Source organism: Battus philenor, unplaced genomic scaffold, assembly GCF_028537555.1.
Source record: "Battus philenor isolate CCGP_79_NKW_IND1 unplaced genomic scaffold, ilBatPhil1.0.hap1 SCAF_7, whole genome shotgun sequence".
Taxonomy (NCBI): domain Eukaryota; kingdom Metazoa; phylum Arthropoda; class Insecta; order Lepidoptera; family Papilionidae; genus Battus; species Battus philenor.
The window spans coordinates 4,584,367-4,600,058 of NW_027181737.1; the positions used below are offsets into that span (position 1 = coordinate 4,584,367).

At 31.1% G+C, this 15,692-nt stretch overlaps 1 protein-coding gene across 1 annotated transcript in view; it reads right to left on the reverse strand.

Moving 5' to 3' along the window:
- Positions 1-867: 867 nt before the first annotated feature.
- Positions 868-15,692, reverse strand: part of LOC137930891 (netrin receptor UNC5B-like) — a 29,529-nt gene continuing 14,704 nt past the window's right edge. The window contains exons 11-21 of the mRNA XM_068774239.1: positions 14,353-14,563; positions 12,791-12,990; positions 11,073-11,151; positions 10,155-10,346; positions 9,299-9,355; positions 9,074-9,235; positions 8,089-8,220; positions 7,227-7,395; positions 5,044-5,159; positions 4,533-4,790; positions 868-2,077 (exon numbers count right to left, since the gene is read on the reverse strand). Of these exons, the coding sequence (XP_068630340.1) occupies positions 906-2,077; positions 4,533-4,790; positions 5,044-5,159; positions 7,227-7,395; positions 8,089-8,220; positions 9,074-9,235; positions 9,299-9,355; positions 10,155-10,346; positions 11,073-11,151; positions 12,791-12,990; positions 14,353-14,563 (2,748 nt within the window). The 3' untranslated portion in view covers positions 868-905. The remainder of the gene's footprint in view (positions 2,078-4,532; positions 4,791-5,043; positions 5,160-7,226; positions 7,396-8,088; positions 8,221-9,073; positions 9,236-9,298; positions 9,356-10,154; positions 10,347-11,072; positions 11,152-12,790; positions 12,991-14,352; positions 14,564-15,692) is intronic.

The window sequence follows — 15,692 nt, forward strand, 5'->3', positions numbered from 1 at the left end:
TAATTTCTGTTTTATTTTAAATGTAATGATTACACGTAGTTGGATAAGTTGCAATAAGTGAAATTTTGGATATTTTAAATATTATAAAAAGTGATTCATTTTTAAAATACAATGGGTTCCAATTATTGTAGCTACCTAAAGGATTATAAAAGTTTATATAATTTTCCTTTGTTAGAAATATCTGCTTTAAAACAAGTGTTGAGTCGTTACAAAAAATGAACAATATATAATCTTAATAAAGACTTTCACTTCGTAAAAATCTCTGTATGTAGTGTGTTGTGTATTACTACAAGCAATAAAAGAACCTTCCATTGTTAGTAACATGATGCTGGTCTCTTTTTACTACATTGCGAACCTTATAATATACCTCAAACTTAGAAACATATCAAAGTAGTCTAAAAAAAGCTGTCTCTTTTCATAATATAAATAAAAGAAACGCTTTGTACAAAAAAGAACTTTGTCTTCCTCTAAATAACTTCTATTTTTCTTAATTAATATAATCAAAGAGAATTTTAAAACGTTTGCAACATTTCCGGTTATGAATTATATATTTGTTTAGTATATATGATTTTAAATACGTATAAAGATGGCCTTACGAATAGTTATAATTTTTTACATACACCAACATTTTGTAAATAGAAAAAAAAGTCCATAACTTCATTATTTGTTTCAATACACGAATATTTCTTATTGTATGTACTATACTATAAAACAAAAAACTTTGCTTGCGACATAGCTAATATTAATGTGTCATAAAAAGTAAGTCAACTATTCGTACGTGTTTTAGTTCCACTCTATAATAAAACGTTACATTCGCATATCTCATACATATTCATTGTGTAAATAAATGTTAAATAATAAAAGAAGTAATATTACAGGGGTGTCTTCGTTTAAAAAAATAGATATCAATTTGGAAAACAACGTCTTTCCACTACTGTAGCACAATCGATCCTAGACATTTCTCTAAATATTCTGGATAAATTCACAAGCATATTTACATCGTTGTTTCTGCACAGCCACAGGTTAAGAATGTTCTCAGTGGGAGAGCAAGTGTTGGAGAAGTAGTAATAGTATGATGTTATTTTTAACTTTTCCGCCAACAGCCTCCAGTCATTGCCCTTCGACGATTGTGAATCGAGGAGTTTACACAATATTACTCTGTCAGATTTAGTCAGAACGTTACATCTATAATAATTATTGTCAACGTGAAAGTTATTTCTGAGAATACTGTTATTTTTGTAAACGAAATCATATCGACCCTCCTTCTTAGACAACGACGAATAATTAAAAGGATTCTCAACAATGTTAACCGTATACCCAGTTTCTAAGCCCGAATAGCTGAAACGCTTGCTACAATTGAAATTTGAATTCAAATCGTTTGTTTTTAGATTAAAATTGACTGAATTTGATTGTTTCTGTTTTTGATAAATTGATATATTTAATTCTAAACAATTAATCGAGTCCAGTTGTTGAAGAACGAACATGCAGTGCAAAGATCGAAGAGTCATGTTCCAAATATGGGTGTAGGATACTTCCTGGTATGTTCCACCAGTTTGTATCTTCCATCCCGCTCCCACGTCTCTCACATTAACGCAGAGATCGGAAGCGTTCTCTTGAAAAGTGATAACTTTTGGTTCGCACAGCAAATGCCCACCAGAACGTCTCTCACTCTCAACACATTCATAGAGAGCGAATGGAGTGTCGTTAAACACGCGAATGTTCAAATTATAAAAACTGTCGTCGGCTCTTTTGGCGATGAAGAGACCTAATCTAAGTAATTTGGCATCGAGGCCGTTGAAACTTCGTCCGATCAGAACGAAATCAGTCAAAAACTCACAAACTAAGTAAACTTTTGTTGGGTCAACTTGCGCGAATATCGGAGTCCCGGGGGTTTCTTGGCTTAGCGTCAAAACTTTTCTCCACTCCCTCGCGTTGGTGTCCTCGGGCTTTTGCAGAATCGATAGCAGCCAGCTGGTGTTCTTAAGTGATGCACAATGCGGAAACGATAATATCACTCCTTTTCGAAAGTGGAAGTTCTTCGGACAGCATTTGATAACCGGACTCAACTGTGTCTCACCTAGGAAAAACATACGCTTAAATAACATTATGATAATAAATTAACAAGCACGCTTACATAATCTTAATGTAAAGATTTTATTATCAACAAATGTTTTTTTATCTGTTTTTTCTTAAATCGTGTGGTCTATGTTTTTTGTAATAAAATGTTAACAAAAAAATAAATAAAACGAAAAAAATTATTCAGTTAATTTTGAATAAGATACATATTTTGACCTATTAAATTTATATACATAAAAGAAAACCTGACATTTTAAATTTAGGTCACAAAGTCCGCACATAGCCCCGCTCGGAATCTGACGTCCGAGTTAACAATAGACGAGAATACACAAAACTTTTCTAGCGGATAAAACTATTTTAACTTATTGCTCTACTCAGAAAATTCACTTTGAAAACAGATTTTAAACGATTCAAAGTTTTAAATTTATTTTAAACTATTTTCTTGCAAGGAATTTCAATCGTGAATAAAATTGAATTTATATACTAAACAGAGATTACATAAGTGATGGGTTTAATAACTAAGGAGTGAATCATAAATTTATAGGTCATGATTTTAATCCCGTGAGACAAATAAAACGTATATTTGTGTGATTAAAACGGTGATAAAACACAAAATCGTCTAAAAGATACGAGACATCCAACAACGTGCAATGGACCTCTGGTGGAATATGCCTAATGCCCTGCGTCTTTTTTGTGCGTATTATGGGTACACAACAGCGGCTATAAAGTATAGTTGTCTCGGGGGAATGTAATTGATAACCGCTGCTGAATTTTTTATTCATGTGATGCTAACTTGGAATCGGCAAATACACCCCTATGTCCACCAGTGGACGTCGGGAAATGATGATGAAGATAAAGATGAGCTATCTTTACATCATGAAATTTTTTCAAATTTATCTCAATTTATTTTCATTTCTTTTTGCTATTTCGTTACAAGATTAAAAAGGCGATATTACAAGATTAACCAAAACGTCTGCTTTATAGGTGTGACTAAAAAAATGTTTACTTCTTAATCATTTCTTCATAATTGAAGATTGTGTCCGTATAAAAACGCTTTATCGGAATCGATGACGTACTGTTTCTATGCCATACTATCCTATACTTTCATGGCAGTAATAATAGAAAATCCAGTTAACGACTCCGACCAGCAGGTAAGTAAGAATTCATGTGACTTTTACTGTCAACATACTCTACAATATGTAATTTATAGAAGTTATATAGTTGTATGTAGGCGATTTGACCCAAATAACTTTAAACTTATTTTTAATATGTGCGGAGACTAACTAGTCTTGATCGTTGGTTGGTCTGGAATGGACTTGTTAGATTTGCTGTTCATAATATGCGTTACTTTTTATTCCAACGCTGGAAACCAAAGACCTCAATATTTTTACTATATATTGGTTGAATCGACTAAGATTCAGATCTGGAGAGGAATATTGAAAATAAAAGCCTTTCCAATACTGTTACTAGTTAAAATAACTATGTTTCCGTCTTACCAAATCGATATTTTGCTACCTGTTCTATTTACTAATAAAAGTACGAATTTTGTACTTGCAATTTTGCTTCCCGGAGGTAACGATTTAATGTAATACTAAGTACAGATAGCGACATAAAAATATTTATTAACGATCTTTTATTTCAAACAATGTCTTGAAATAAATATTTCTTCGCTATGAAGCTTGTAATAAAAGTCTATTGAGAAAATTTCCAATAGCGTTTTCTTAGATCTGCCACTGCTGGTATGCAAACACAAAAGATTATTAAATCGAAACTACTCAACAATACAACATCATATTGTATCCGGGCATTCTCATCTCGGCTGTTGAGAAATAGAATGCAGTCGGCATTGAAAGAAGTCGAAACAGCACATATTTGTTCTCAAGTGCAGACCCCTGTACAAACACTCATCCGTAGCACACTGCCATTCACTTCAGAAGTGAAAAGACATTGCACAAACAGATGTCTGCCACCGAGCGCTTTTTTATGGAGGAATTACATTTTTTAGTTTGAACATCAATCTAATAAAATCTCAAGAAAAATATTTACAATAAAAAACATGACTAGCAAATATGTTTTCGTATTTTAAAGACACGGTATATTTTACCTTAGTTAAAAATACCTAAAATAAATAAAATTTTTTGTTATATTCGATATTTCTTTGCAATTTTGTATATAGTAAAATAATTCCATCGCTGGAACCATTTTGAGACTTGATTAACAATGTACATTCAAAATTGTTTATTTTTATAGGGTTCGCAAATTTATAATTCCGAAAATATTTGTGAATAGAAACCTAAGATCTTTTATTCTCCTATATCATTGTCAATTTAGTTAATGAGTCACTGGATGAATCTTATATCTAAACAATGGGTTTCGATTCGTCGAAAGAAGGTGACTCATGACAAACTTCGATGACGTCTTAAAATTATATAGGCGCTTATTTCAATGGTTTTTACCTTCTTGCAATATAGGTTGGTTCCACTCTTCATCCGTAACCTCCAACGAAAATAATTCTTCTCCTTTATCTACTACTCCATCAGGGACGAATAAGCTAACTCCACACTTCTCAAGGTTCAGCCAGTCCCCATCACTGGTGATCATTTTCGATGTAGATGTCTCAATATAGTTTATGCCGAGAAATTTAGAATCGACTGATGCGTTATTTTTTAACGATGGAGACATTTCTATACTCTCATTACCATACGAGGAACCCGCTGAAAAATTAATGAATAGTCAATTATGATTATTAAACGTGATATACTCCGTGAAGCTTTACTTAAAGCAGTTAAGTAGACAGAACACCAAAGAGGTACACTTTGACTCACTTTAATAATGCTATGACTACCCTATAAAGCATTGAAAATAATATAATTGTAAAAATTACAACATGTCATAACAATGATGACATTTAAATGTCTCAGTTTTGGTGTCTGCCTTTACGTTGTTGGTGCAAAGTACAAAACTCACAGCTTAAAAAGCAGCTAGAATCAGATCTATCTGATTCCACATTATCCTTGCAAGCGTAATTCCTTTCGCTGCCAGTGTGTTCAGTTCTTACCTCTTGATCGATCGGTGAAATGTAGCTGAAAATAATTATCGTGTCGTTAAAATATTCAATCTCATGTGATTACTTCCAAATCATTTAACTTATTTGCTTATATAAACGATCTTGACTTCTTCTGCCACTTCAAACAGAGGTTTATCCTGTTTCACATATTGTCATTACCGACACTCAACTACCTACTACTTAACTTAATTATTTTAATTGGCTTCTTAATTCACTATGTCAACACTGATTGCGTCTTATTTTGCCTTTCCGGGCTGGTTTTCACAGCCAAGAAATAATTTTTTGTAAATAAAAGTTATAGCATCTACATATTGAAGCTTATCCTGTTGTTATATTGATGCTTTAAAACAATTTTCCTGTGTTTCTATGTAACAATTGTAACTCTTTCTCAATCCTCTTAAATATACATATATTAATATTAAATTTAGGAAACGTGAATCAACGTTTGACTTCTTTGATTCCACTGTTTACTAAATTGCCTTTTCAAATTTCTGGATTGTTAGTGATTGAGCATGGAGGTATTTTAATGTTAACCTTAATATAAGTAGCTAAAGAAGTTGAATCCCTGCAAACCTAAGGCCGTGTTTTACAAGACAGAGATGTTACTCAGCTATTAGATCGCTTAGATGAATGGTCAATAGACTGTCAACCTGTACTATCACATGAAACGCGTTTATCATTCCGAATCAAACGCGTCAAAAAGAGTTACATTGTAGTACGATTGGTTGCTATAGTTTAAAGTTACAATAGTTCAGACTGATACCACGGCGATACATGTAATCTGACAATGTTTTTTTTCTTTCATTTTCAATTGTTGCTGCAATTAGACAGTGAGGTATTATTCTACTCTGTTAAAATTTATGTGCATATAGCATACTTTATTAACAAAAAAATAATCGATTTTAAAAATATAACAAATCGTACGAAAATCTATAATTGAAAACATTAGAAATCCTAACATTCATCGTAATAGATGACTTTAAAATTTCTAAAGTTTTATTGTTGGCTATTTTATTACTGGTTTCTTGACTAAATATCGGTAAATTCAAGAAGATACTTCGACAAACTATTTACAATAAATATTCAAAATAATACCCGGAGATATAATTAATTACGGTATTCATACGAAAACGCTTATTCAAATTTACACAACCATTTCATTAATATTTATACAAGTTGCAATAAAACAAATCGCTCATTATGGTGCATTTAAATTGCGTCGCTGTGCGGCGGTTACATCAGAGATCCGCATCTGAGCTATGAATGAACTGTATTCGGTAATTAATTACAAATATGGAATATCGTTGTCCGAAAATCATTTGCATATTGAAACATTAATATTGATTGGCGTTTGTGTTCGCCATATCAAGATCGTGCAACTTTGAATTATATTCACCAATAATTAATGATTTATTTGATTTGTGACAATCTCGATGTGTTTTCGTGTTGTATATAATCACTATGTAAAGTTTAACATACATATCTTAGAAGGCAACCTTTGATGAATTATCATCTTTTAAGTAACTTTTAAGTAATAACCTTGTTAAGATCGGCGGTAGACGAAGGATGTAAGCAGTCTCTTAACCGGTCCAATTTGAAATCAATGGGGGAAGGTTATGTCCAGCTGTGAATCTTTCCCGGGTGAAATAAATGAATCATAAAGTAAAGTTAAAATTAATTAAATAATTAACATTATCCGACATTTTTAAAGATTTCAATATAAGTATTTAGTTATAGTGGTTTTCAAAAGTGTCTCAAATATAAAAGTTCTATTTACTATTACGTTTGGCGTTAACTAAAAAATCATTTAAAATTGACACTTTTTTATGACTAATTCGAAACAACATGTATCACGGTTCGGTTTAGGTATAGCGTTGTCTTTATCGCACAGTACTCCTACGCTTTCGAAAACCGATGTGCCAAATCAAATGCCGTATACTACTCTTTCTTTATCTGCTGATCTATATTTGCAAACGGAAAATGGTGTAATGCTATAAAATTAGGTTGAATCTTTGGTAAAGTACATTGTCTAATTAAATTTAATAAATACGCTATTTGATTATTTTTTAAAATATGTACTCACCTGTTAGCTAACTGAGGCACTTCATACAAATGCTCGTTGCGTGGGTTACTTGAAGTACTCGTATGGCGCCGTGTTCTTCGTGAGTCTATCGTGTGAAACTCCTCGTGTATAGTCAAATCTGGTTGATTGGTCAGAGTTCGTTTCAAAACACTCCCAAAATATTGTGTACCTTCATTAGATTCAAAAATATTAGTATATATAGATTAGATTGTACTAGCTTTCTTATTACGAACACATACACACATAATCATACACACACACACGCACATTCAAAAACATACTTTTCATTACGTAATTTTTTATAATCGTAACTTTTTTCTCTTCATAAAGTTACTAATATTAAAAATCTGTTTGTTCTCCTTTTAAAAATATATATGTGTTAACATTTTGGAATTCTGTTTCTTTACGTTCCGAGCGCCGATCTACAACTAGAAAATATACGCCGTATCTAGATACATTGATGTCTTTTTAATTTTTAATTATATCATTATTATTATTCAATCATATTGATGCCAGAATATAAATGATAGATGTCTTCGCAATTTTACTGCTGAGCATATTAATTTAAAAAAAAAACGCGTATTTATGGGCTTGGGTGTAAAAGAATATCTCTTTAAAAAGATTTACTAAGCAGTTATTAAAAACGCTAATTTCAAAAAAAATACGAAAAAAATCGAGTTAGTAATATTTAGTAATAATTACAAAAATATTCAAATAAAAAACAAGCAGGAGGCAGAAATAATCCACTTTTTATTCGAACGAATTTTATTATAATTTATCATGTTAAAATAATAAGCCTACTAATTAATTACTGCGAATTATTATTAAAGTTAATAAAATAACAGAAACGTTAAAGATTTACCTGGCGGTGGCTTCACGTATGGAGAATTTTCAGTAATTTTAAATTTCATATATTTTATTCCCAATATAACAACAATTATAAATATCAGAAATGCAATCGACAGCGCTATAAACAATGGCCAGTATGAAGACCCTGTGAAAACAAACATGAACATTGCTCTTTTTACGTACACTAACAAACATTTTTTTTACTCCATTTCTATATTAAATCAATTATAATAATCACGTTTACGTAAACAGATACATGATAATAAGCTATAAGTTGGTGGAAAGTAATACATATGCTTGGTTTAAATTTCTGCCTTAAATTAAATGCGTAGGTTCAAAACCAAAGAACATCCTCCCTTTGAAACCAACCCATGATTGGTCAAGACAGTATGCGTCACGAATTCGAGGCAGACGGAGTTCAGACGCGTGTTAACCGCTACCGTTCACAAAATATTTCTATATCCGTTTATTAATCTAAGTAATAAAATAAGTGATAAACTAATAAAGAACCCACTACTCTTTTGTCAACATACGCACCACCGCTCCAAAGTGGAGAACAAGGCCTTTCATTACACATTCTTTATCGCAACAGTAGAATTCCTCTATAACGTCATAGTCTAAAAGGATTATGATCCTCAGTAATAAGGAATAGGAAACTAAATGCCTGATTCAAGAAGAACTCAAAATTATGTTCTTTTTTGTTATCACTTTCCTAAATTTTTTTTGAACAATTTATTTCCTACTTTGATTATGACTTAATTTTTTAACTTATGTTTTCTTTCTTTAAGCAACCGACAGCTGTTGATGCCGAAAGGTTGTCAAGTGTCGACTGCACCGGTGCCAGTTGACCAGTAGAGGAAGCGTGAATAAGCCCTCACGGTCTTGTCTCCTCACCGCTAAATGCGGGCTATCGTAGCAAGATTTTGGGGAGACCAATGCGTTGCAGTTTGCGTCTATCGACTGACATGTTTATGAATATTTACTTTTCTAATACTTACCATCAGCAATAATTTCAGATTTGGAGGTTCTGACGCAATGTGGACATTGGGCTACTTGGTAGTCCTTGCCCAGACAAGCTGTACTGGTAAGACACCGTCGTCTTCTCGTTTGAAGGCAATCCGTGTCACACCTCGACCAATCAGACCATTGCGACCAACGTCCTGAAATATCTTCTGTTTTATTCGACGCATAACAGCAGTAATGTATAAATCAAGTCAACATACCTAAAACAATATCCGAGGATTCATCAGCTAACTCATCTAATCCATCGACGTAGACATCTGGAGAAAATATTTCCTCTATAATAAAAATAATAATAGTAATAAAACATATTAAAAGTGAATCATCATTGTTCGCTGACCTAGCGACGCCCTGTCACCAAGCAAATCTTTTATAATTAGCCATTGAATTCGAAACTGAGTTCAAATAATACTTATTATAGGCGTGTCTAAACCAGCAAACAATGATTTACTACATTCGTAACGGGTATGAAGTAATGGAATATTTATTAATAATGAGATTAAGAAAACTAAATATTATTAACAAAAAGGAACCGAGTTCATTTTTAATAAAATATTGTACAAAAAGTAATATAAATGACTAAAAACTGAAAGATTACTGATGAAAAAATAGTTAAACTCATATTTCGACCCAACGGATCTTGCTGGAAATAATGCGACGACCCAAATAGCTCGGTTGCGAGGAACTGGCTTTCTGGGCTAAAAATCGTCGAGTTCCATTTGTGCGTCATAAATGCTCACAACTTGCGGAATGTGTTTTAGTCTTAAATCTCTATGTGATATACTTAGTTGTTAGCAAAGAAATTGTAACCTTTTTACAACATTTTATGGTTTTAGTTTACGCGTTTTAGTTAATAGCGTAAACCTAACATATTCTCTTATTCGAATTATAAGAGATTAGGCAGAGTAATTGTAGCTAATGTCCGGCGTAAGCCTCCCCGTCCTCCCCGTAGATTTAGAAAAGGACCTGCATTCAGAGTCTTTTTCGACCTCAAGAAGGTGTAAATAAATATTAGTAAATAAAAAACTATATCTTTTATTTTAAACAAGTTTAAAATACCTAAATCACAGTCGACACAATCTTGAGTTTTCTGCACACTTGGTCCGATGCATGGTTGTCCACCGTTAAGAGGTCTCGGTGCTGTACAAGTTCTCTCCCGTCTTCTACCAGTCCGACCCTCGCGTCTTTCTCTAGATTGTCCAGAGCAATAGCAATCAACCCAAGTGGACCATGCCGTCCAACCACCATTAACTGTACAAGAATTTAATAAAGAAAAAGACAAATCATTTCATTTGATTGAATACTCCTGATTCTATATGCATAAAAGAAATATACAGATTTATAATTACTAAAATAATTATTACTAAAATAAACGCTATTTTCATTCAAAACAATTTCTTACAGACAAACCTAATATGAAAATAATGGGACGAATACCAAATATCCACTTTAGTCGACGTATACAATGTACGAGATAGTTTAAAATAACATTATAAATATTATGAATATATTAATTGATCCATTCAATTTAAAAGTGACTTAAATCCATTCATACTCAAATTCACTGCAATTAAAAATATACCTACAAGATACTAATGTTATATTTAATGTTGCTATAAATGTTAAATTTATTGTACCTATTATATAGTAATACACTGAATATAATTATAATTTCTTTAATATGTTTGTCAATTGGTGAGCAGTGGTCCCTCAGCGGTAGAGGGTTCGATCTCCGGGGTACAATCTTATAAAATGGACTCTATGTACATTATTTATGTAGGGTTGCCACTGCTCACTAAGAAGTTTCCAGAGGATAGACAGTAGTATATCTTTGGGGAGTTCCTATGCTTTGCAAAAGGCGTCTATGGGCTGAAAAGACAATTGTCAATTCACTAAAACTAAGGGTTAATATCATAACGCAAAAATATAAATTCTTAAAGAAATTCTCATGCGATATAAAATTCATTATTCACTTACCGAAAACAGTTAAGAGAGCAGGTTCCGACATCCTTTTCCCGGCTAAATTTTCGGCGACACAGGTGTAGTTCGCCATATCCTGAAAGTAGTCTTTAGTCTAGACGGGACGTAGGTACTTCAGGCGTTCGTACAATATGAGGGTCGCCCGATGCGAGTCAATTCTCTGAGCTTATTTCATGAAAAAACTAGACGTGTTACGTAACTTCTACCTTTTGTAACTTTATGAAGGTAAAAAAGTTTATACATATATATTATAAGGTATCTTAAATATGATAAGATTGCTATTTATTGATATAGGTTATTACTAACGGAGAGCGCTATGCGCTAAGGCAAGTACAGGGAAGACGAGAAAAAGAAAATGCAAGAAGAAGGCCACTTCCAACCGAAATAAAAAATCTTATGCCTTTTTGGACTAATAAAATAATTGATACTAGACCGGTACAATTCGAAAGAAAATTTTATTTTATTTCTAAATAATACTTTTAAATGAGTTTTTGTAATGGATATAAAAAGTCGCAACATATTCGAAAATTAAAACGTAGAAAAGAAATAAAGTCCTTAATTTCAAAAATTAAAAATCGCTTGTGTATACTCTTGACATTTAAAGCTTTCAATTTCTTCAAGCGTCCATGTGCTTTTAATTTATAGATCAGATAATTTGTATAAACCATTCAACATTCGTAAAGATATAAATAGGATTTGACAAAGGCGAGTTCGCGAGCGTTTCATTGTATCGCGTACCAGATATTCATTTCTGTGACCGAAAAAAACGCAGAAACGTTCACATATTTGAGGAAGCAATCGCGATCCGCGCACAATGCCACACAAGAGAATGCGGGCTTAAAAATAATGGGTAATTAATATTTTCGCTACAAATACGCATGACATACAGATAAATTTAAGCTTCTGTTTCATGAAATTTTCAAGAGATGACATATTTTTAATCAAAATAAAAACATGATTCAGTGTAATTAACGATTTCTCACTAATTAACTAGTGAATACTTATGTTTGCATATTGCTGACACGTTTTAAAGATATTATATTTCATATTCACGCGTGGACTTGTGGTAATGCTTAAGAGCTGAGTTTTATCTTCATGAGTTGCCAGTCTGCTTCAGATAGCTGTGACTCGGACGCATCTTAAATTATATAACTATGCAATTGTTTAATAAAAATATAGAAAAACAGCTTATTCTGAGATCAAAATTCAAAGAATCTCTTCCGGAGAGAAGCCTTGTGTACCGTTATATCTGTGTTCCCTAAATTACAACTCTATCTGAACGTGTTATGTATAAATATAACGAAAATAAAAATAATTATGTTTTTAAGCTATTTGAATAACGACAATAAAAAAAAATCTAATTCTACGAAATTACAAAGATTACAAAGCAATTTGTTTTATTTTTCATTACGGATGTTTAGAGAACTTTGTTGAACAGAACTGGTGTTTCGGATGTCAATATATACTCCGAGGTACCATTAAATATGTTTATTACTACAATCCTGTTACAAATACTACAGTATACAAATTCAACAAGGCCAAAAAGACGAGAATTTAAAAATTAAAATGTAATATGTAATCCTTTCAAAATTAGTTGAAATAATGAGTATTATACGATTTGATAAATCGAAATACAAAATTTCAGTGTCTGAATAATGTCAAATAGGTTGGCTAGGTGTTATGGATGACGATAATAAACAAATATGTGTACTTACCAGTAAAGAAGCTTGTTTGATAATGAGGTCGCCTTCTTTGCTGATCTGGACATTGTCGTCCACTACCACAGGGGCCCCGTTTTTCAGCCAGTAGAGTTGAGCGAAGGGCGCTGCAGGTGGTGGTTCACAGCGGAATGTTACTGAGGAATATTGCTTTACCAGCTGCGATTGAGGGGCCACCGAGAAATGCTTCTTTATATCTAAAAATTATTTTACAAATATAACTAAAACGATAACGAAGAAAGTAATTATGTTAATGTATATTTAAATGCAATTAAAAAGATTAGATTTTTTAATATGAATTTATTATTAACGTCATTATTAAATAAAAAATATAAATTGAATAATTGTCTTTATAAATTATTTATTAATATATATTTATTATAAAAATCATATTATCCGTTGAATTCAAAAGTAATACAATCAAAGCAACTGATCCGGTTTATTGTAGTCAAAATTGAAATGCAAAGAATAATCAAAATATATAATGATTTTTCAAAAATCTTGGGATAAGTAGTAAATAAAATTAAAAGTTCCTTTTCTCAGCTTTTTTGAAATGATTAGATCATATATAAAAAGATACAAATGTGTTTTAAAGAATGTAATGATATTTTTTTGGGATTTTGTCGTCGATACAGAAATTAGTTTACTTCAAAATTTATTTGAGTTTTTGTAATAAAAGAAATATATAAAACTAATCATTTATCGTTAGTTTAAATTTCATATTTCTTTATATATTACTTGAACAAAGCTTATTAGATTTACTTAGTTGTAAACTTCAACGAAGAGAAATTAGTTTAACAAGAAAAGTTTAGTACGTAAACTATTCATACATTCTTGGCTTTACTTTTGCTCGTAATTCACTGTTATACGGGATGTTTATTTATTATACAACTAGCTCCCTACAATATATTTAATACTCTATCATAGTAGAAATACAAAAAAAAAAACAATTGTTGAACACAAAGCATTTCAAAAACAAAAACTTAAAAACTTAATTTTGATGCAATGTTTAGACCCAAAGGATCATATCATAATCAGTAAAATACAATGCAGATGTTATATATTATATACGTAGTTAAAGTCGATTAAAACATTACAAGAGTATTTTAAAAGCAAAATATTGTTATTAAAATTACGATTTTTAAGATTTGTAATTCTTTATGCTTGTAATTATTATAAATAAATATGATTTATGGTATGGTGGCAAATTTATAAAGAAAAAGGCACAAAGAAGGTTAACACCACAGCGTCTATATATATATATATATATATATATATATATATATATATATATATATATATACATGTATATATATATATATATATATATATATATACATGTATATAACTTTTGTACTGATTCCTATTGTATGTAGTAAATAATTTACTTTTTTGACGCATATATGTACATCTCTTCTTATCGCTTGCTATGAAATGTACAGTTATATTACAGCGTTATATTTACTAATGAAATAATTAAAGTTAAAAGTCTAGAATTTTATTACAAACATCCCATTTACTGAAATATATATTTATTTATACCTAAATATATTACTCACAAGCTAACTCGATAGTAGCCGGTTGACTTCTGATGTGGCCTTGACTCGTCCACGCAAAGCAGGAGCACTGATATTTCTCACTTCCGAAGTATTCCTCCACTTGTTCCCTGGTCACTTCATATTCACCCTCTATTATCCTCACCCCCGTTTGTGGATCAACGAACTCGAAATTGACCGCTGGCGTCTTTTCACCATTACATTTAAAATACACCTAAAAAAATTATTTTATATACTAACGATAAACCGAAGTGATATTTATGATAACTAATAAAGGAATACACTATTTGTCTATATACAATATGACACGCTTAATAATTAAAACGTTATTCAAAAATAAACATAATGAGAAATTACGAATATCTACTATACTTCAGATTATCCATTGATACTACTGGACATTTAGTAAAAAACAAAAAGAGAAAAAATCTTACATCTTATAACGTTTTAATTACAACTTTTTATTTATGATGATATTATAAATGTGCAATTTGTTGCCAATATATATAATACGTAATGGCCATCTTTGGAAATTCGAAATTAAAATATTCTTTATTTAAATAGGCTATTACAAGCACTTTAGAATCGTATTAACAAAAATATCGGTATAGCTGTTCCTACAAAATGCTACAACCTGTTCGGAAGGCAATTCTGCTAAGAAGAGTCGGCGAGAAACTCAACAGATACTCTATACAAATAAAGTTTTATAAATAGTGTTTGAAAAAATTAACTTCCTGATCTAATATCAACAACATTTAATATCACGTATTAGCATCAGTATAGTATATATTTTAAAGAATGATATACTTTTTTCAATAATATATTTTTAATATAGGTCTTAAATCTCTCCAGTGGTAGATCTGGAATTGATTGTGAAATTTTATTGTACATGATTTTTTTTTTAATGTACCTTGTGCCATAAATCTTTTTAATACTTCCTGCTAAAAATACATTTTTCATTTTATCCCTTGAATTCAATTTCTCGTGAACGTTTATTAACTCCAACGAAAAATTTATTAACTCTAAAAAAGGTGAACTTATCTTAAGTTTTAGTAACAACGCCGCCTCGTTTTTTAATAATACAGCGAGAAAAAAATTCCTCTAGTAAATTTTATAAACGTAGGAGTTGTTATTATATTGTTCATACTTTTATTTATTTGTAACAAAATTACAGAATAATATCAAAACTAGATTAGATTTCTGAAGATATGAATATTCGACAAAAATCCTATTATAATTCATTCTATTATAATTTTTTTCTTACTTCATCTACTCTTTAACAACAGAAAGTAAACAATGTACCAGTTATAGATAACTGATATCCGCTGAGGCTGCTTAACATA